Raw genomic sequence first — 23195 nt, forward strand, 5'->3', positions numbered from 1 at the left:
AAAGACCATACATTGTATGAATCGATACAATGTCCAGAATAGGCAAATCTACAGAGACAGAAAGTAGATTAGTGGTTGCCTACGGGAGGGGGAGAAGGGAGAAGACAGGGTTGGTGAGTTGGGGGTAAATGGGGAATGACTGCTAATGAGTACTAATGGGGTTTCTTTAGGAGGTGATGAAAATCTTCTAAAATTGTCTGTGGTGATGGTTGTACAACTCTTTGAATATACAAAAACCGTGAATTTTATGCTTTAAATAGGTGAATTCTATGGTATACGATTACATCTCAATAAAGCTATTTCATATACAGAAAGAGAAATTACTGGTTATCAGCACTCATCACGAGGGTCCTCCCATGTAGTTCTCAGAAGTCTTCATCCATGCTGAAAATAAATCTCAGCATGACTGCCCTCTCCCCCAGCACTTCCTGGAATAAGTCTGTGTACGGTAGTTGGGTGCAGCAATTAAGAGAGCTGGCTATGTGCTGGGAGAGCATTGCTGCAAATCCTGTTTCTCACATTTACTGACTCTGGGACCCTTGGTCAAGACACTTAACTTCTCTTGGTCTCAGCTTCCTCATCTGTAAAAAGGAGAAAATAACATTTCCTACCTCATAGAGTTGTTGTGAGCCTGCAGTAAGCTCTCAATAAGCATTACTTAATATTATTTCCCTAGAGTCTTCTTTGTATGCATTTTTTTCTAAAAGGTAAGATCACTCTGACTCCATGATTTCCTGAATGTGACATCTCTAGTATGGAGACATAAGATTCTCCTCTGAAAGATCCATCTTCTAAAAATATGAACCATCACTAAAGAGAATACTTGGCTTGTTACTATCAATTTCTCCTTTAGAGGACAAGTTAAAAACTGTTTACGAGGATACTGAATGATCAATATGGAAATAGTTCTGTCTTTCAAATTTCCCTCTCTTCTCTCTCTATATGTATATACACACACAAATATATTTATCTACAATTACTATATATATATAAATACACACATATATATAAATATATATAAATACACATACACGCACACATTCACAAATGACTTCAAATGAGAAGATAATTTTAAAAGAAAGTTTTAGTTCAGTTATTTATCTCTAATCTAGTCTTTAGTTTAACAAGTTTTCACTCTAAATTGGCATATCAGCAATCAAACATTTTATTTTACTTTCACTGGAAACGGTCATCAATATAATCCCTCTCATCCATCCTAATGTTCAACAACTTTTATATTGCATTTTCTTTGGTAATTTTTCTTAATAAGTCTTTAAAATTCCATTTTTTTGTCTGTTTTTGTCTTTTTAGGATAGGCTTGATTAGCGTATAAAAAAAGAAGAAGCTCTCAATTTGCTTGGGCATTTGGTGCCTCTCCCAAGTCTGTACATCACGAGCCAAAACATTGTTCTTCTTCTAAGACCACTGCTAGTTTGATAAACTTCCTGGCTGAAACCACGAAATCATATGAATAAGGAACTTCCACCTGTGGTTGGAAAAACTGATAATCATATTATGATATCATTAACATTAATATAAGAAAAATAAAGTTTTAAAACTTTTTTATTTCTAGTAAAGAATATTTTAATATTTGCATATTAACCACATTAACATTAACATTTCATATTTTTGCCTCAGTAAGGTGAACTTAATTAGATTCTTATGGCTTACTTCAATCATTCTTTCCTCAATGCTCAAAAATACCACAAAGGTCTTGCTAAATTCTTCACAAAATTCACATTTTTCCCCTCTCGCTGGTCTGAATTCTGGTGGTTGGACCTTACAGGAAGGTTGAAGAGAACCACCCGGGCTGGTTGAACAGACAGCCACTCCTGGACTACACATCAATTAGACCCAGCAGTAGCATTTCTTGGGTAAAAATGTGTCACCTTACTGGAGACTACTGTAGTTTCATTTTTTTGAAAAGTTGACCCGTGTGTTTCTTTGAAATAGTAAAGAGCACTAGGCATAAACTGGCACATTTCCCATTTCAAGCAGTGGTCCTTGGCTCTCACCTGACCATCCGGGGAGGCAGCGGCAATGGCCCGTGGTGGGGTGGCAGCCATCTGCATGGCTGCAGTCGCAGCGCTCGGCACAGTTCAGCCCATATGTGCCATCCTGCGTGGAAGACAGCAATGAGGGCATGGGAAATCCCATGATGGGGGACAAAAAGGGCCACAGTCAGCCATCTCAGATATGTCCCCTTCCTCTCCCAAACACTTCTCAGCAACATGCACCACAATCACCTCTTCCCATGTCTTCTCATCCCCCAAATGTAGGCTCCAGGAGGTCAGTGTTTTAAAATCTCTCAAACCTTAGTTTATGTCTGACATAATGGTTGGGACATACAAATGGTGAAACCAACTATGCCAATATGTTGAGATGTGTATACGCAAATATGCCAATTAAAAGAATCTTTTTTATCTTATCGTAAGCCACAACTCATAAAAAAATATTTTCTTTTGCTCCCAAAGATTTTTATAAATTAGTCCAATATTCCCTACAAGGCATCCTATTCTTTACTGGAAAGGGTGGACCCTGATCCACATAGAGAAGCTCAAAATTTAAAAAGTATTATAGCTCTAATTGAATTAAGTTTGTTTCCAGAAGTTGCCAGTGGGATATGTGGAACTATAAGGAAAAATGAATGTCTTTTGTTACTTTTCTTAACTAATAGCCTCCTTTCGATAAAGTCTAGAGAACATGAAGTGTTCTGATTCAAGATCCTAAGAGAGCGTGGAGTACGAGTTGGCACCCCCTCCTCACTCATCTCCTCTCAGACTTTAACGTTTTCACTTGCACATCAGTTTTGGTGGTCCAGTGCAGAAGAAACTCTTCATGGTCTCGTGATCACTTAGTTTGTGGGAAAGGAATGGAAAGCTCTGCATTTACAAGCCCTGCTCTTCCATGCCAGATCCTGATGAACTGAGGGAGGGCACTACAAACCTCCCACACCACCCACGTACTAAGAAAAACACAACGTGCACAATTACCGTGAGGGAGGAACCTGAGAACCAGCATAAAACAGGTAGTGGGTGTTAGATGGCATAATCATTTGTCTAGAACTTATTAAAATAAAATAAATAAACTATTTTTTAGGCCCCACTAATGTTTGATAGGGTTGCAGAGGAATTAGCTTTGCTACAATATGAGCCACTAAACCATCAGTCTTTGCTGATTTCCTAACGCATCTAACATAAGAGAAAGGACAGGATGGTACCAGAGGCTTTGTTGGGTCTACAATCACATTGGGAATGAAAGGGGATCTTCACGCCCATCTCAGAGCACTGATAATTTGTTCACTGGTGGATGAGAGGCAGCAAACTAATTTAACTCTGTCCTAGGGGTTTGGAGGGCACGGACCAGCCCAGGGCAGATCCTCTCTGCCTTGGGAAATGGGTTGTACTTAATGAAGAGGAAGCCTGGGGAGAAAAGAACCTCCATGGAAGACCCTGTTCAGGGGGTCACAGTGTCATCTTGCCATTAGATGGTCTCCTGGAGGCAGAGAACACGCACCACTGAGAGAATGCTTAATGGCTCAGGAGAAAAGAATTGTGATAGGAAGAAAGAGTGAAGGAAAGAGGGAAAGAAACCAGCCAAGAGCTTCAGGAAGAAAGAGAAATCCGCATGTTACTATAGAATGCACTTCCCCTCTGCACCCTCTGCCAGCCCGCGAGAGACACAGTGTGGGATTTATAACGACGAATATCTCCGAAGCAGGTCAAGGGAAAGGAGTCGGCACAGAACTAGGGAAATCTTTGGAGATTCTTGTGACTCTAGAGATATTTATATTAAAAGACCGGCTGTTTCCAAAGCTTCTTTCACCCCCTTGATGAGCATTTCTATGACACCATCCCACCCCCTTTCAATTCCCTGCCACTCTCCACCCCAAAGGCTGGAGGATTTCCATTATAATGGAAACACAATATTTGGAGAGTTGACAGGCATACACTGGGTGTTTGACAAATGCTGTTGACTGGCTGCCACAAAGAGATGGGTGGATGAGAACAAAGAAAATAGAGGAGGCAATGAGGGATGTGGGGGTAGAGATGAAGGAAAAGAAGGAAGTGATTCTCACAAAGCTACCTAAACAATTTCCACATCTACCCCATTTCCAATCCTATATCGGATTTGAGTTCAAGCACCCCAATTCTTCTAATAGTTACTGAGGTTTGGTTCACACTCAAACACTTTAAATCAGGAAAACTGCAAAAATAAGCTAACCCTCTGGCATCAGCTCCTCCCAGATCTTCCCAGTTGGGGCAGTGGTTCGGTCGTACCTGGCAGGGAAGTTCACATTTCTCCCCGTGCCATCCAGGTGCACACGTGCAGGTCCCATCCAGGGTGTTGCAGGCTCCACCGTTGAGGCACTGGCATGTTAAGTTACAGCCAAAGCCCCATGTGCCACTGGGACAGCTGATGGAGCAGACCACCCCGTGCCAGCCTGCCATGACAAGAACACCAGAGCATGTGAGGAAACAAAGGCCGCAGGCAGTTTGCCGAGCCTTTCCCAGCCACCTTTCCCTTTAGAAACATCTTGGAGATGCACAGCAGTGTCCCCAGCCCCAGAACACACAGCACTGGCTCTTTCATGTAAAGCCTCCATCAGAAATGAATAGAAGCACCCAAACATCCGTGTGTGCCGTGTGATGGACAAGGATGCCAACACTGAGAGGCACTACTGGGCTACTAGAGGAAGAGCTTTGGAATGGGGGCACCTTGAATGTATAGTGATGGACACTTTGGAATGCTGAGTTTTGTTCAGGTTGGGAAAGTGAAATATTTATATGGGAGAGAGAAGGAAGGTTTGTGTTTGACAGAACAATCCTGTCTTTAAAGCAGGACTCCGTTAACCATGAACAGTGGTAGCCAGAGTCCTGGCTGCAGCAGCAACAACAAATAAATGCATTCTGGCCCTCACATAAAATTGGTGCTTGGCTGCAGCTCTTGTCATGACCTTAGGCCAATTTAGGAGCACGGACACATGTCTGCCTGCTTACTCCTCCCTAAAGCACAGAGACTCACAGACTTTTGGAGCTGGCATCAGCTTCAGAGCTCACCTCATGTGAGCCTCTCCCTTGTACTCGCAAGAGCAGGAGAGCTCACCCTGGGTGAGGGCTTGCTGAGTTCAGGCACTGAATTTTGGCTCAGTTAGAGCTAGAAGCCCAGTCAAGGTTTCTTTCCTGTGACTTTAGGAGATAATAGGACCAGGATCAGATAAAAGACTCATTCAACCACTTACCGGCCTTGCAAGTACAAGACCCGTCCACAGGAGAGCAGACAGCATCGTTTTTACAGCCGCAGAGAGAGGAACAGTTTATCCCATAGGTCCCCAGAGGGCAAGGGGTAGAGCAGTCAATTCCCTAGACAGGCACAAATAGGGAAATATGTGCAATTTTACCAACTGAAATAAGGCCAACACAAACAAACAAAAATCTATCTTGGCAATGCTAATTATACTCCCTCTCTAATTTTAACACCCTCTATTTTAAAAAGTTGCTATAACGTCACCACTCTACAAATCTTAGAGATTCAAGGGCAATGCTAGCTGCTAGCTACCTGCTAGGATACAGGATTGAAAAAGACCCAAAAAGCCTGCTGCCTTCATTAGGTTTCCTTTGCAGCAAATACAAAACCCTTTGTCCTTGTTCAGACAAGCAGATACATAACAATAAACTATAGCTCTAAAATTAGTCAATAAATAAACATAAATATGAACGATACATTAAATTGCAATGCTTCATAGACTTCCTTGTACAATATGTAATATGATTAGTGAATGAAGCAAAGAACAGAACACACACTCAGCCAGAAGCGTGATTCAATTCATTATCTGACAGTGAGCATTAAACATAGAAGTCAGTTACCAAAGGTGCCTGGAGGTCACCGTCTCTAAAAACAGAAGACTCTGAAGACAAGGCTAATTCAAGGGCTTGACCAAAGAACTGTAACACAGGTTAGAAAACCCAGTAAAGACCCTCTCAGCTCGGGGACTTTAGGACCCATTCGCTCTACATTATGTGCTCTGGAATAGTCATCAACATTCTTCATAGTTTAATGTGCTCCTCTTTAAAACGGAAGAAAATAACTCAAGAACAACCCATCTTCCTTTAAAACAAAGATTCCTAACTGTAGCTGAGAAATCCTAGAAACTAGGCTAAATTCTGCTCTATTGGCTTACAGGCATATCTGCAAGGTGTACATTCTCAAAGGGGCCGAAAAACTTACTTACTACTAACCATCGAATGTAAATACATAATAAACGCTAACTTGATATATTATGTGCCTTCAAATTGCATGGAATTAAAACAAAAATTGTTGACAATAATACATTTCCTACTTGGAACAGTAATTTTTTTGTTGCCTATAAAACACAGTAAAATAATTATGTAAGAAATAATTAAAATACATCATATTCATGACATATATTAATTAAATAAATATTAATGCCACATTTATAGTTTTGCCAGCTTTCCAAGTCATCACTCTAAGGTAATTACTCACATCTCTCATTATGACTTTTCTCTTTATTCTCTGTTAACAAAGTGACTGATTTTAGCACATTTGTACTTCAGAAAAGGTCATATAAATCGTGGTATCAATATGCTCCCCATTGTACCTCTCGTCTCCTTCTTCCAGAGCCCAAGCCACTCACTTTGAATCCTGGGGCACAGGTGCACTTTCCAGTCACACTGTCACAGTCAGCCCCGTTTTGGCAGCTGCAGATCTGTTGGCAAGCTTCTCCATAGAATCCAGGAGAACACGTCTCATTACAGTAGAGTCCCGACCAGCCCGGCTTGCAGGCACACTCTCCAGACATGGGGTGACAGCTGAGAGACGTGGATGAAAGGAGCAAGTCATTCTCGGGTAAACATGACACCCAAGGCCCGTGCAAATGTTGCTTTAGCCATGATCACTAAAAGTGTGGGCAATTCCATGCACGATCACCCAAACTCCATTCCCAGGCTTGGCATGATTTAATTAATTGGCCCAAACCTGATTGGTACTACAGAAATGTTGCATGAAATCAGCATCATGTTCTAGCAGGATGATTATTACAACTGTGTCCTTTTGTCCGAAGCTCATTTCAATTTTCATAAATTGAAAGCACTAATTCAATAAGAGATCAACTAGAAGAGAAGATCTAAAGAACTCCATCCAATGAAAATACCAAATCAATCAACCAGGGTGATATCTAAGGAACTTCAAAAGCAGTGACCTTTTCAGCCTGTTCCTTTCAGCTCCCCATACCTGGTGGTGGAGCAGCTGTCTCTACCTGAAACAGCAGCCGCATTGATGGCCAGGCAGCCAGCTGTCGCTCCATGGCAAATGGACACATCAGCTGTGCTAAGCTGCACGCGTTAGTGCAGTTGACACAATAGGGCACTCTGTGGCCCTCAAAACACATGTGCTTCTCACCAAAGGAAAATCTTAATACTCAAACTAGCTCTGCTCACATTTGGAAGACTGTTAAAGATGGACTTCCTCCCCTGATGGAGACAAAAGCCTCCCCTTAGTACAGCCAACAATAAAATCTACTGTCGCATAAGACGTTTGCTAAATGATCTCTCATCAGAAGACCGCTTATAGATTTTCTACTCTTGAAAGAACAGTGACCTGGGAGGATGAAGACTGAGGAGATAAGTCCAGCTTTCTCACTGTCTAGTTAACCTTAGTGAATGCATATAACCCCCCTGGGCCTGATGTCCTGGTCTGTCAATTGAGGGTCTCAACCACACCCCATAATCTCATTTTCTACCATTTTTTTTTTCTTTAAAGAAAAAGCCTATGGGTGGACAGTTTGTTACTCGTTTTCACAAATTTATTTAAACATACTCGTAGGCCTCTGCTGCAACTAAGTGCCCACAAGCAAAGGCCTTGGCATTGGTCACAAGCATTACTCAGGAAACATGGCAGGAAGAAATATCCAAGCACAACTCTACATTTAAGATGGTTTATTGGGTATAGAAGGTTTGGGTTCAGAAGACAAGGGTTTGAGTCTTAGATCTACTTAGATCTACTTGATCTACTTATCTGTTTATCCTTGGGCAGACACCTAGCATCTCCACGGCATCTCAAACTTCACATGCCAAAAATGGACCCCTTGTTCTTCCCTTTCTTCATTCCTCACTCACCGTTGGCTCTCAATTGTCCCACTGAAGTAACGGCACCACCAGCGACTCAGTTGTCTAAACTAGAAACTTCAGAGTTATTCTTGTTAACTCCTCCCTCATCTCCACTTCATCACTAGGACCTAACAATCCTAACTCCAAAATGTGTCCTGAATCAATCCACATCTCTTCATTTTCATTGTCACCATCCTACTCCAAGCCAATGTCACCTATCTCCTAAGCTCCTGAATAGCTTTCTAACTTTTCTCCCTGCATTCACTCATGTGTCATCATCTAAAAGTAGATCTTATCATTCTTCTTAAAACTCTTCAAAGACTTTAGAATAAAATCCATACGGTTTAATCTAGGTAGAGAGACGATATAACTTATTGTCTAAACTAGGACATTTTTAAGAGTGGAGAGGGAGTTACTAATAATTATACTAGGACAATAGGCCTAAACTAAACAGTCCCTGTAACACCAGATATATGCTCACCTTCAATGCAGCCCACTTGCCCTCATCATCTGGCCACTGCCTGCTTTCCAACCGCTTCTTTCATCAACATTCTCTCTTTTTACTCTGCTCAACTGCAATGGAGTTCTTTCAGTTTGTCAAAGCATTGAGCTTTTTCTACTGATGGCTTCACATGGCCTATTCCACACGCCTAGAATGCTGCTTCTCCACTCTTTACCTAGCTCTCTCCATCTTAGCCTGCCAGTCTCAGCTTAAATATCTTCCTTAGAGGGGCCTTCGCAGACCTCTCACATTTAAATTAGGTCTCACCTATTACTCTCTTTCATAGCACCCTGCTCTCTCTCCTCATCTCACTTATCACAACCTATAATCTTATGTCTATTTTTACAATACTTTAAAGTCTTCCTTTCCCTCTAGACTTCAAGCTCCATGAGGGCAAGAGTTGAGTGTGTTTTGTTACCTGTCCCTGGCACGTGGGAGGCCACAGTAAATAGCGACTGAGTGAATAAGTGAAAACCTCACAGTTGACGTGCAGTGGGGTCTGACATCAGGGACCTTGCTTTCCCATATTAATTTGCTTCCCCCTGATATCTCAGAGTCATCCAGTGATGTTAAATTATAATCTGTATAACTGCATACAAAGGCAACATTTCCCCCTGAAATTAATTTTTAAAATGTCCAAGTCATGGCTTAAAGGGAATCACCCTTAATTGCAGGGAACACTCATGTGACGTTTATGATGATATGGCAAGTGAATGCACAGATCAGCAGCTAGCATTTCCTGAGCACTGAACGTGTGCTAACACCATGCTAAGCAATCCGTGTGCTTTATTTCACTTAACCCTTACAGCCATGCTCAGCATCAGGGGTGATCCCATTTCATAAATGAGGGAACAGAGACGTAGAAAGAATAAGTAATTTATTCGACATCTCACACGGGTAGTGGTAGAATCAAACTTGAACCTAGATTTATTTATTTGTTTTTACACTAAAGAAAAATGAAGTTTGATAGCAGCTTGCTAGGAGGGCTAGATAAAAACAATTGCTAAAATTTAGGATTTAGCACAAATAAAAGGGTTAGCAGGACCAATAAAAGCCTGTATTGTGCAAAAAGCAAGGACAAATTTAAATTTACTTCAGGAAGGCCCTACATTTGAGAAAAGGAAGAGAAATATTTCAAGTGATGGATTGGGTAAAGTAGTTTACCTTATCTTAACATACTATTAAAAAAAGGACATCTTTTAGTAGAAAATATTACTTTACATTAAAAAGTAGAAAGTAATATTCGTGGTGTAGACATAAATGTTAAACAAAACAGACAATTTGGGGACAGGGAATTGAACTAAGCTAGAGGCAGACAGAGAGATTGATATTCAATGCCCCCTAGTGAGAATTAGTGCAGCACACTGGTTCTCAGATTGATTGACACCAAAATTAGTATTCAGCAATTTGTAATTAGATGGAGGAAGCCAGAGCACTTTGGAGGCATCTGATGGGTTCTCATGCAGGCAGCTTAATTGGTAATGAGATTTACGTGTCAATGTTAGAGCAGCAGATTGGAGCTTGAAGGGTAATACACTCCTACCTGTTTTCTTTCTAAAGAGGCTTGCTTTGTACATATGAAAATAGGATTATACACATATAAGAATATCTATTATTTTATGCACATACAACCAGATATAAATATTCTAGTACATATTTCAATTTAAGAGTTAAATCATTACAAGAGTCCAATACAATATTGGCTAAAATAGAATGAGTCATTGAATTTCCCTTCATTCATATCCTTAGACGTTATTAATGCTCAGATGTAATGACAATTAGGTGGCATTTGCAAATAGACACATCCTGATTGCCCACAGCTATTAAACGTCCTTAATAACAAGAGCTAATATACATATCCCATGTGGAATCTTACTAAATCTCGAATTTTATTTTACCATTCAAAATTATTTCCGCCATAAAAGTTAGTTTTCAGTTGAAAAGTCCAGGTCACAGTGGACTAAAGAGCATCTTTAGACTCTATAATAGCACTGTTTTTAAAATACTAATATCATTTATAAATATATTTGAATTCATTTTGACCCTATGATAGATTGCAAAATAAAAATGGCTACAAATTCTTTGCAACTCATCCCATCAAAAAGTGGAGTGCGAATCTAGACTTGGTTATGTGACCTGCTTTGTCTAAAGAGACATTAGCAAACACAACATAACCAAAGGTTTGAAGAGTGTTTGCATGTTGGAGCTCACCGGGACTCTTGCTGCATTTGGAAACCAATCACCATGTAGAGAAGCCCAGGTTAACCTGCTAGACACTGGAGACATGTATAGCTCAGTTTCCTCTATCATCCAGCCAAATGCTAGACATGTGAGTGAGGAATTCTAAGACCAGCCAGCCTCTAGTTGATCTGCCAGCTGAACACAGGGAGACCAGCAAAAGAACCACCAAGCTGAGCCCAGGCCAAACAGTAAAGCAAAATATCTTCAGCTAATAAACAATTACTGTTTTATACCACTAAGTTTGGGGTAGTTTTTTCTTTTTATACAGCAAAAGCTAACTAATACAAACCTCTACCCAAATATATGTCTGCAATATATGTCGATATTATGTACATCCATAGAACTCACAATTTACCTATTAGTTTACATTGCATTAGTTATCTCTTTAATAATAAAGGTTTTAGGATAAATACACATCATAAATTATGTCATAGCAAGCTGCATTTGCTTGATTAAATGGTAAAATGAATGAGCTAGACTTTCAATTCATACAAACATTCTATGTCTTTTAGTTCAAAGGAAACGTGTGTTTCCAACAATTTTACATGGAAGTTCAAGATATAAGAATCAAATGGATGGCTCCAACTGTGAATTCAACGAGACAGTCATATAATCAACATTCAATTGGTTTCAACAGAAATTTGTAAAAGCTAACTTTTTAAAACAGCTTTCATTATTTAGGGAAGTACTTAGGCTAACTGTTTTTTAATCTTCTGATTATTTGACATACATTATTAGATAGATTCTGTGTTTCTTTGATCTACGTGATTGTCAAATAATTTCATGTACTTCTCTGTTAAAGCATACATACTTAGGTACACATGACCTATGTCAAAATTATCACAGTATTGATGTCACTCAAATAACTGTCCACTTGCACCTTGCCACTATTAACATGGTCCCCAATTCTAACAAAACCAATATTTTCTCTGCTTCTCCAGTTCTTCTCATAACAGAGCTCCTTTGTATAACCTTGTTAATCTACTTGATTTCAGGATGTGTCTACACCAAATGAAACAGCACAGTGGTATTAGAAAGTTCATAATTACCACTACACGCGGCTTACCATTTGCTGGGACAAGCCTTATATGGCAGGAAGGGCCAAACTCGTGACTTGTCCCCATTCCTGCCAACTCCTTAAACATTGGAGAGTTGAAAAACAAACAAAATCCTACAGAGATTATTCAGTTTTACTCCCCAGATGCTTATTTAACCTTGTCATGTAAAGAGTGGCAATATTTTGCAATGAAGAAGACCAAAAGTTGACTAAAACAGCTTACAAAGTTGCTTGAGACATATTAAGAATCCATTTCTTTCATATGTCCCACCAAAATGTATTCCAGCACGTGCACACACGCACACATACACACACACACACATTGCAAAGCCCATTGTTCTGTTCCCCGTTAACAATGGTTTAAAGAAAAGACCAACCACAGGCTTCTGTTTACTTTTAACTTTTGCACATTTGAGATTTGACATGGCCACAAGTTATCTTTCAGAGGCATAAATGAAATAACAGCTGTGCCGAATGCAAATAAAAGTAATTCTCGTAACATCTGAGCTGCTATATAGTGCACGACGTTTTTGTCAGATTCAACTTTTCCAGCAGTTTGCAAATGAAGCCCAGAATTCGAAGTGATATTTATCTGGTCCTTGGGGGAGGGAAAGGAAAAAAGGGGGTGGAAAGATATTTTCAGAGGCAGACAAGGTATACTAGGGTGGGTGGGATCATGGTTTCCTGTTCTTAAATTCTTTGTGAGATTTTTGAGCTAAAAGACCCTGGTGAGTTCTATGCAGAGTAATCCACTCTGAAAACATATTTCACATGTGACAGCCACATGTGAAGCACTTTCACAAAACTTCCACCAGTATACTTCCTCTCTACACAGATGTGCTGTCAAGTAAAAGATGTTGCAGTGAGAATCATTTTGTGATATTTTTACATACTAAACTGGACTTAACCCGTCTCTCATTGCAACTTCGCTTCTAAGGGAATGTCAGAGAATCCCTTTCTTAGGGAAGCGTTCTACTAACCTCAGCAAACATAATTTTTGCCAGTGGCCAGTAGTAGCGAATAGGATCTAATATCCACCCATGACCATCTAATAATTTTAGCACTCCTGACTTGAATCATCGCCCATCAAGTGAAAAAGTCTTGCGTTTACCTAGTGGTTCCTACCCAGGATGACCCAGAGGCAGGAATGGTCTTGGGGCGAGGTCTGACAATCCCTGCTTCCAATAGGGGACATGATGGTTAAAACTTTAAGAGGACACCTCCTTCCAAGGGCAGCCGACCCTCACCTCTGAGTGTTGTCCAGGTGGCAGGGGCACCGCTTGTCACATTTGATGCCGTAGAGCCCTTCTGGACACAGGCGCGCCTCGCAGTGCTCACCAGCAAAGCCTGCTTCACAGAGGCACGAGCCACTCACATGGTAACATTTCCCTCCATTGACACACTGGCAGGTCTCAGCACAGCGAACTCCGTATGTGCCAACAGGACACTCGTCCTGGCATCTATCAAGCAGGAGGTGGGAGTGGAAGATGGATGAGTTAGTACCATGTGAAAAGAAATAGTCAATTCAAATAGGCTTTGTTATGTATAAATTGAAACTGCTTTTTGGATTTGATATTTATTTAGTGATTATCCCTTCAGAGGCATGAAAAGTATTAAGATGAATTACACTGGCTACAGCTAGTAGTAACAACAATACGACCTGTAAAAGAAATAAAAACAAAAGCAAAATAAAAGTATAAGCTTGAGACATGGAGCATGTTTTATACCCAGTGCTTGCCAATAGCATATGTAGCATTTTAGTAGATATCAGGAAAGGGAGAAAAGAAATTGTCCAAATGTTAGTTCCAGCCCATCATTGAGAAATTTAAAAATATTCTTTCCCTGTTCCAAAGAGAAAAAGTATGTAGCAAATTTGAAACTAAATTTTAATTCTCTTGGATTTCATATTGACATTAATTTTTAATCTCAGCCATGCGTCTGCTCTTTTCAAAGGTGAATGGTAATCATTGCTCCCCATTTAGAAAGTTATGTAACGAATAAAAAAACTCCTCCTTAGATTTAGGGATGTCTGAGCGATTGAAATTAGGTGTCCTCGATTCCAACCTGGGGAGCTCCTGCCAGCGGGTTGTAGGAAGGCTTGGAGTTCTCTAACGCAAAATTTTTGTGAAGTGGGATATCGTCCTCTGTTGAGAAGAAGGGATGCCAAATGGCAAGGAAAGAATATCAGTCCGCAAAAATTCACTTTATTGTCTTTTTTTTTTTTTAAAGATTTTATTTTTTTCCTTTTTCTCCCCAAAGCCCCCCAGTACATAGTTGTATATTCTGAGTTGTGGGTCCTTCTAGTTGTGGCATGTGGGACGCCGCCTCAGCGTGGCTTGATGAGCAGTGCCATGTCCGCGCCCAGGATTCGAACCAACGAAACACTGGGCCGCCTGCAGCGGAGCGTGTGAACTTAACCACTCAGCCACGGGGCCAGCCCTCACTTTATTGTCTTTTAAGAAATGACATTAGAGCTCAGTCCCAGAGGAAGGACACGCTCTGGGTGAATTGGATCAGGTGGGAAGCTGAGTTGCTGGAGGGAATTGTGATAGGGAAGAGAAAATTATCATCACTTCATGGAAGGCATGACTTGCTCTCCATCCAGCCAAGTTTCTTCTCGACCAGGCAAGGTGACTTAATGGGGCTTTCTGCAGCAGAAGGAGTGCTTTCTGCCAAGGGAGACGGAGACAGGGTCTCCTCTAGCCGCGCGCTCACCACAAGTAGAGCATTTTGTGAGTCTCAACAGGCACTTCCCATGTGGCTCTCAAGTCATGCTAGACCCAGAGTCAAAAATGTAGGTCAGCGTTGCATTTTTCAGATCGGTATAATGCAAGCAGCAAGTGCATGAGAACAAATTCAAGCATATTTGAAAGCAACAGCAAAGGGACTGAAAAGCAATTATTTGCCACAAGGCTTTGCATATCTTTAATGACAGGGTGTGGCTACTAACAATACTAGGGCTGGGCGGGATTCTGTTTAGGTGTAGAGGACACATCTTGAGAATCCTTTGATAACTTTTCTGGTTAACTCTGGCTCTAGTGTATGAATGTGATAGAGACAAGGAAAAGAGCCTCTTGCAAATTTGGTTTCACATCTTTAGGTGTGTTTGTTAATAGGCAGAGTCTTCAAATCAATTGCTCAACAAACCATTAGAAAAGTTCTGGAGTAACTGAACTCACATTTAGCATAAAATCAGATGTGTGCTTTAAAGCTACACATGAGTATACTTATTTTTAGACCGCAGTATTTTTAAAAGGTACTCTATTTTTAACTTGCAAGAAGCTTTAATAAGCCAAGTCACTTAGTTTATTCCTTAAAGATGTAGACTTTAGAGAAAGAAATGCTGAAGTACAATAAATCTGGCCTCATTGTGGCTCTGCTAAAGGCTGGCAAGACACTTTACAACCTGTCTATCCAGATTTCCTTGCAAGTCAGTACCAAAAAGAAAAAGATAAACAAGGTAAAATAATATCACTAAAATGGCCCCAAATGTTAAGCTTTGGGCTCTATGATTTTAACTTAGTAAAAAGCACAGCTCTAAATGGGAAGCCTGGAAAAGCGTCTGCTACCAAATGACAGGGAACCAGTGTGCATATTTTATCCTATCTTGGCAAAGACTTCCTTTTCTTTGGGAAAACAAAATCCATAATAGCTGGTTCTGACCCATATTTACCTTTCTAACCTATAATTAAACATACTACCAGTTTGTATTACAAATGGCAAAAAGCCATTTGAATTTTACTTAGTAAAGTAGCCATTATGTAAAGGTTGGTTCACATTCCCACTTTCTTTTTTGTCAATATTGCACTTGTAAGAGAATCCTGTTAGCAATAGTTACGTCTATTTCCATCTACCAAGCCAAAATGGTAGGATACCTTTCTAGAAGGAGACATTTTCCATCTTGAAAATAAAAACACAATCACCAAGTAGCTTAAAATTTCCTGATTTGCTGAATTAAAAGTCTTTGTTAATCAGTCTTATCTCCCTTTTGGCCTCTTTATCCAAAATAAACATCATTTCCCAATGAACTTTATGCCCTTAATGTTGCTTTTATAGTCCCAGATGGAACAAGAAAAGCTATCTTAAGAATCAGTAAAAAAGGAAATACGTTTTCTTAAGAGAGAAGGCAGATAAAGACATAGCAAGAAATACTGGCCACAGTAGAAATATGGAAATTTGGAGTTTCTATTTTTTTTTTTTTTTTTTTGAGTAATGCCCTGGAACTGGGGAAAATGGGCAAGCATTAAGTAGAGATAAACCCTGAATGACACTAATTCTCAAACCAATGAGGGTTACAGGCTTGTTTTAATACTATTTCAATTATTAAATTAAATCTCATTGAGAACTTATGGAAAAAGAAGTGAGTTAGTGTATAAGGGGTGGCAGTTCCCTCTTTTTGCCTTGTCCTTTTGAGCATGTCCCTCCCTAGAGGGACTGGAATAATTGGGCCAAACCATGATTTAGTGTGAAAGAGTCACATTCCTCATTCAACCTGGAATCGATGGATCAGCTGCCTGCCTCTCTAACATCTGGAACTGCTGCTCTGGGGGAAATATAAAAAGTGCTGGGAAAGAGCCAACTCTTCTACAGTCCTGGATACAGGAAAGGGTTCCTCAACTGAAGACCAAGGCCACATCCCCCCAGTTCCTGTCTACAATTTCTGACTTTACGTCCTTTCACTCCCATTCTTCTTCACTTTCAGGGGAACACGGAACCCAGGTGTGGCTGGATAGTGCTGGGCTTCACCTGAACAGAATCCACAATTGATTCACAGATTTCCCCATCCAGCTAACACTTACGGTGTTAACTTTGGTGTTAGCACCAATCAGGTGCATGGACTCGAGCTAGGCCACCAATGGCCTGAGTGATTCCATGACAACCCATTAGCATTAAGAACACTCTTTTAACCCTTTCAGAAGAATTTTTGTGAGGATCTGGAAACCATTCTCTCTTTACTCTTGCTTGGCTGTGCCACATTACATTTCCTCACCACAATGTCCTCTCAGCCTTTCCACAAACCTCAAAGCCTATTCTTTGGGCAGCCCATGAGTTGCTCTGCCTGCCTCCAAGGTGCCTGTTTTGTTTGTTCTGTTTTCTCTCTGGCTGGGAGGGCCATCCCCACATCCTGGGAATGCTTTGCCGGCAGCTGCCTGTGGTGGTACCTGCTCCTCCAGGCAGCAGCCCTCTGGCCTAACCTCAGTGATCAAGTTACGCTGACTTCTCAGAACAGGGCAATGGTGAGACCCCAGGCCCCCGAGGCTGCTTTCCCCACACCCCCTGCCACAAATTGCCCCAAAGCCATCATTTTTTCCCTTTCGTAATAATAATGTGCTTGTTGTCATTGTGTGTGTGTATATGTCTTAACTCTGGAACCCAGCTGGGGATAGCACAACTGAAAACAGGAATCATGCCATCAGTTTATCAGAAAAGCAATAGTTATAAGAACAACAACTCAAGAAGCAAGTTCCTTCTTCACTTTCCTTCTCTTTCTCTGGCTTTTTGCCTTCTTTGCCTCAAATCTAAAATTCACCTGAAAATTAGCTGTTATTCCTTTTCTAAGATGAGCATGGCTTGCCTTACATGTTTGTTGTTTTCACGTCGTCTCGAATTTGAGGCTTAAATCCCTGGAGGGCAAGTAAACAATTTATATTTAAATTTTCAGCGCCCTAAAATATTACACAAAACTATTATTTAGGATTCTGCTTGGTCTCCTGACTCTCCTTTCCTGATTCATCTATAATAAGATGTTATTGCCATGGATCCAGAGCTCATCTAACAACTTCATCTACCCAAAATACAACCATACGCCAGGATGGAGGTCACAAAAGCTTTCTGCGTAGCCCAATTACATGTCATAAAAACCATGTACTAAAGGTGTCAATAATTCCTAACATCAAAAAATTAACAGAAAAATACATAATTATATTAACAAAAGATGAAAAAACCTCTAATAAAATTAAACAGATACTACTAACAAAAGTTCCTAATAAAAATAGAGATTAAAAAAAAAAACTAAAGCATGAAAAAGTTCACTAAAAACCAAAAAAAATGAAACTATACTGAAGCCATTTCCAATAAAATTAGTAACAAGGCAGGAATTCCCACTTTTACTTCTGTTTGTCAACATTGTTTTAGCAGTTTAAATTAATGCAACAATTCAAGAAAATGAAATAATCATTAAATATATTGAAGAGAAGAGACAAATATCTTTATTTGTAGACAATGAAATAACTTTAGGGTTTGCTAAAAATAACAATAGAATTAACTAAAACGTTTGGTCGTGTGATTAAATAATAAAGGAAATATTCAAAAGCAAGTTTTTCTTAATCCACAAATACCCAATTAGAAACTGAAATGGGATTTTTCAAAAATTACAGAATACTTAGAAATAAATTTAACAAGAAAGTGTGGAGTCTAAGTGGAGGAAAAAAACCCCACCCTACAGTATCTTATTAAAAATCATAAAAAAAATCATAAAATTAGGGGCTGGCCCTGTGGTTAAGTTCGCGTGCTCTGCTGCAGGTGGCCGTGTTTCGTTGGTTCGAATCCTGGGCGCGGACACAGCACTGCTCTTCAAACCACGCTGAGGTGGCATCCCACATGCCACAACTAGAAGGACCCACAATGAAGAATATACAACTATGTACCGGGGGGCTTTGGGGAGAAAAAGGAAAAAATAAAATCTTTAAAAAAAATCATAAAATTAGACCAGAATTTTAGAAATAAAAAAAATAGGGAAGACGGTTAAAGGAATTTGAATCACAGATATTACCAAAAAATAATGCTAGCTAATATTTACACAGTTCCTAGACATCACTCAGGTTGATAATCGCTAGTATTTATACACTTCATAAAAATCACTCAACTATAATGAGCTAATATTTATAAGTTTCACCACTGTTCTGAATGCTTTAATGTACTAACTACTTTAATCCTTATAACAACTCTAGAGAAAAATACAATTATTATTTGAACATTATAGATGAGAATGTTTCCAAGGGCACAGGTTCCAAAAAATGTTTGTTTTTAACTGTTAAACTCTTCTGCCTCTCAAGCCTCTTTTCTGTAATTTTACACACACATCCAACAAGCTTGGTTATCTAGCCTTCCAGGATATAACAGATTGACGAGCAAATTAGAAGATGTAGGGGGAACACAGCCCTCTGGGGTAACACTTTCCCATCTAATACAAAAAATGACAAACAGAGGATGTAAGCACCACATGAGCACAGCCATTTGCTCTTATTTCATGCGGGACCTGAGACCCGTACAAGTCCCATTGGATCTTACTCCATCACTACCACACAATAAAAAGAAGGATATTCCTAACAGAATACTGAATCATGTGAAGGTAACTTCATGCCCAACACACTTTTTAAAGATACTTGAGTACACATCCCATTTTAAAACAAATCTATCCAAAAATGTTTAAAATCTAAAAAGTTTGGGTACTTGAAGTGGCTGTCCTAAATACTCAATTGTTTAGAATGACATACTTATCATGGGTTCTGAATAGCTGATATTATTATATCTAATGCTTTCTCTGTATCTTCAAGTCACCATTGCTGTCTATGATTCAGTTTCTTGGCACTGAGTTGGAATAGAATCTATCAAGCTGACACATTATAGATGCTTCTGGAATATTACAGGATGGTCACAGACACATGGTATAGAAGGTGCTTCCTGGACCCTACCACATTTCCTTTCACACCACTACAAACAGGCAGAGAAATACAAGACTGTCCCTTACCGTTCCCCCGTGTATCCTGGACTGCAATAACACTGGCCTGTGGCAGCATCACATGTCCCTCCATTATGGCACTGACATTCTTGCGAACAGTTCTTTCCAAAGCGACCCTCGGGGCAAGGCTGGCCACACACTGTGCCCTGCATTCAAAGAGACCTGGAAAATTAGATGGGCCTCCAGCCAGGGCAGGACCAAAGGAGCAGGGAGAAAGAGAGGAAACAGAAAGGGAAAGAGGGATAAGGGAACAGGGCTGCAAGAAAATTAGATGAGGGGATTTTAGAACACATAAATTCTCTTCATCATCTTAAAAATGTTAGAAATTTTAAACTGACTTATTTACTTCGTAGGCCTATATCTTAAGATACATTCAAAGATGTCAGAAGAGTAATCTTAAGAAACACCCATATTAAAAGACTGAAGCTTAAGGTAAAGCTACATCAAATTATTATGGTAACCTAAGGAATTTATATATCCTCCTGAGTGCTCTTCCTGTGTCTTACATGTACAATAAGTCAATGATACTTATTGAGCATCCATTACATGAACAGCAACATCTGGTGCAAGTGGAACATCCAAATGCTTTACCATATGTTCTAGAGAAAACACACATCATCACTGGCTTTACTTCTTATAATGTAGCTTAACATATGATTGAAATTTTGTGTACCTGAATTAACAATAACATTGCCTAAGAAATACTTCCACAGGAATGAAACTAGACATTTTATTTCAGAAGGAAAACACTTTTATTTTCAGCAGGTTCAACAAACATTGCTGAGCCAAGATCAATACAAAAGCTTATTTCCCAGGGAGAAAAATCAAGAGAGTAACTTGGACATGTCTCCTTGCCCGAGAGGCTGTCCATCTTGTCAGGCACCGTCATTATATTTATTCCAATCCTGTGTGGATAAGAATAAGATATTGGACCAATGAGTCAAGGAAATACCCTACTATTTTCTACTTCACTTGCCTCCATAACTTGGGCTTGTAGATTCTGATCTATTTATTGGAGTGATTGTTAGAATAAACAACATATCCCAAATAACAGGGATTTTTTAAATGTTTTTTAACTACTGGAAGCTGTTGCTTTGTCCTCCTTCTCTCTAAAAAAAGGCAGACTGTGGGTACTCTGAAATTGGAGGCTAGTGAACACCAGATGGTTTTGTAAATGTTTATTCTGGAAAGCATAAGAAAATACATTTCCTCTAACTCCTGGCTACCCACAAAGGCAGTTGGTGTGCTAATTAAGTCTCTTCTGGGGGTTTCTAGCTATCTACAAACACGGAAAGTTCTTCCACAGACTCCTGGAACTGAAAAAGCCTCTGAGAGATGATTCAGCTCAACGCTTAACTGGGAATCATCCATGTGCCAGGCATAGTGCTAAGCTCTGAGAATCAAAGATAAGGTCACAACTCTTAATTAGCTCACAATGTGGTGAGGGGGCCAGATGTAAAAATAGCTCTAATCCCTCCATTCTAGCACAACATATTAACATGACTGAAGGAACAACGTGCCAAGGGTCGATCTGTGATAAGCAGGGATTCTGGTGAAATTTTTCTCTTTTTCAGGGACTCTACCCACTTTTTGTAATGGTCCCACATAAGCTTCAGAGATGCTGCTGAATATTGTTTACGAACAGGATTAATGTGAGTAAACCACCTTAAGTAGGACATTAGTTGTCTTAGTTTAAACATGTGTGTGTATATGTAACAGGGACATATATACATCTTTGGAAAGCACCTAGGATGATAGCACAAATAAAATGTTGCAAAGGCAAAGTCTAAGCTGAAGCCTTTGGTAAGAAACATCTATGAAGGTAGTGCACCCAGAGTAGAGAGAAAGTGGTAGACGGGCTCCACCGGGCTGAGGGGGAAGGCCATCTGCCCACTTCACGGTCCAAGCCTGTGGTTACCACTATCCCACACCATGACGACCCCAACTGAGAAGAAGAAAGCTTCAATCTCAAGAGGAGTCAACTTCACAGACAACGTCTACACAAAATTCCTAGGAATAGAATGCCTGCAGCTCCTCCTCCAAAGAACACGGAGTTGTCTGGACACTCTGCTACCCCAGCCAATCTCTCCCTTGCCAAGGACTCAGCAATGACCAGTGTTGACGAAAGGCTGAATACAGGCAATGAAAGAAGAGAAGGAGTCAAGGATAAGTCAATATTTCTACCTTGGGCAACTAAGAGAGAAGTGTTGGTTTTAACTAAAATAAAAAAGGTAGAAGGGGAGTAGCCTTAAGAAAGGCTTGGTGGAGCCAGCCCAGTGGTGCAGCAGTTAAGTTCGTGTGTTTGCTTTGGTGGCCCAGGATTTGCCTGTTTGTGTCCTGGGCACGGACCTAACATCACTTATCAAGCTATGCTGTGGCAGGTGTCCCACATATAAAATAGAGGAAGATGGACACGGATGTTAGCTCAGGGTCAATCTTCCTCAGCAAAAAAAAGTGGAGGATTGGTGGTGGATGTTAGTTCAGGGCTAATTTTCTCAAAAAAAAAAAAAAAAGAACCTCCAGAATCAGACCTTGTTCTGCCTGCTTACCATTTCCTAACTCTCACCTTGGGTCTGATTTTTGTTTTCCACTCGCCCCAGTGATCTTAACATCTTGAAGTCTCCCTGACTTCCCACGACCCTCATTGGAGGGTGGACTCCAGTTCTCCTTTGCTCCATACCCACAACAAGGGCAGTACCAGACCACCATCACCTGATGTCTGGCTCCTAAAACCCCAGCTTCAGTGCAGCCCAGAAAGATGGTGTCTTCACATCTAGAGGTAATCTAGGTTGGAGTGTCTAACAGGCTAGTGACAGATACATGTCTGGGCTCAGGTGAGGTAAGGTCAAGATTTGGGAAAATCAGCAGATGACTGTTAAAGCCATGGGTGTGGATGAGATTTCCAGAGATTTATAGTGAGAAAAAAGGACAAGAGTGAAACTTGGGAAATACTGTAATAACGTGGTATGTAGACGAAGGGGGGTTAGGTAAAGAGATCTTTGGTAAGAGAGGCAGGAGCGAGCCATGAGAGAAGTGGAGGGAAAAGAGATTAAGAAAGGGAAGTGGATGAGCAACAGTGTCAAAAGCTTTGGCAAAATGAAGCAGAATGAGAACAGAAGAGTCATCACTGGATTTGGCAATTAGGAAGTCACCCGTAATCCTGCAAGAGCAGCTTCACCACAGCTCGTGGAGATAGGAGGCGATCTTGAAGTCACCTGTTTTGTTTTGTTTTGTTAGTGTCATAGAGTGGATTCTGACTCCGAGCGACCCTGTATACAGCAAAGTGGAACCCTACCCGGTGTTTTTGCGCCATCCTCTCACCTTCCAGTATTATCTCAGACAATGCTCTGCTGCTATTCATAGGGCTTTCACGGCCCATTTTTCTGGAAGTGGGTGGCCAGCTCCTTTTTCTAGCCTGTCTTAGTCTGGAAGCTCCACTGAAACCTGTCCACCATGGGTGACCCTGCTGGTATTTGAAATACCAGTGGCATAGATTTCAGCATCACAGCAACACCCAGCCACCACAGT

General features: G+C 40.4%; 1 protein-coding gene across 9 annotated transcripts in view; it reads right to left on the reverse strand.

Moving 5' to 3' along the window:
- Positions 1-23195, reverse strand: part of MEGF10 (multiple EGF like domains 10) — a 164000-nt gene that overhangs the window by 35430 nt on the left and 105375 nt on the right. For all 9 annotated transcript variants that reach the window (XM_008529881.2, XM_070569352.1, XM_070569351.1 and 6 more), the window contains 6 exons: positions 19677-19813; positions 13174-13386; positions 6656-6830; positions 5243-5363; positions 4281-4444; positions 2016-2118 (listed from right to left, as the gene is read on the reverse strand). In XM_008529881.2, the coding sequence (XP_008528103.1) occupies positions 2016-2118; positions 4281-4444; positions 5243-5363; positions 6656-6830; positions 13174-13386; positions 19677-19813 (913 nt within the window). The remainder of the gene's footprint in view (positions 1-2015; positions 2119-4280; positions 4445-5242; positions 5364-6655; positions 6831-13173; positions 13387-19676; positions 19814-23195) is intronic.

Source organism: Equus przewalskii, chromosome 13, assembly GCF_037783145.1.
Source record: "Equus przewalskii isolate Varuska chromosome 13, EquPr2, whole genome shotgun sequence".
NCBI classification, from domain to species: domain Eukaryota; kingdom Metazoa; phylum Chordata; class Mammalia; order Perissodactyla; family Equidae; genus Equus; species Equus przewalskii.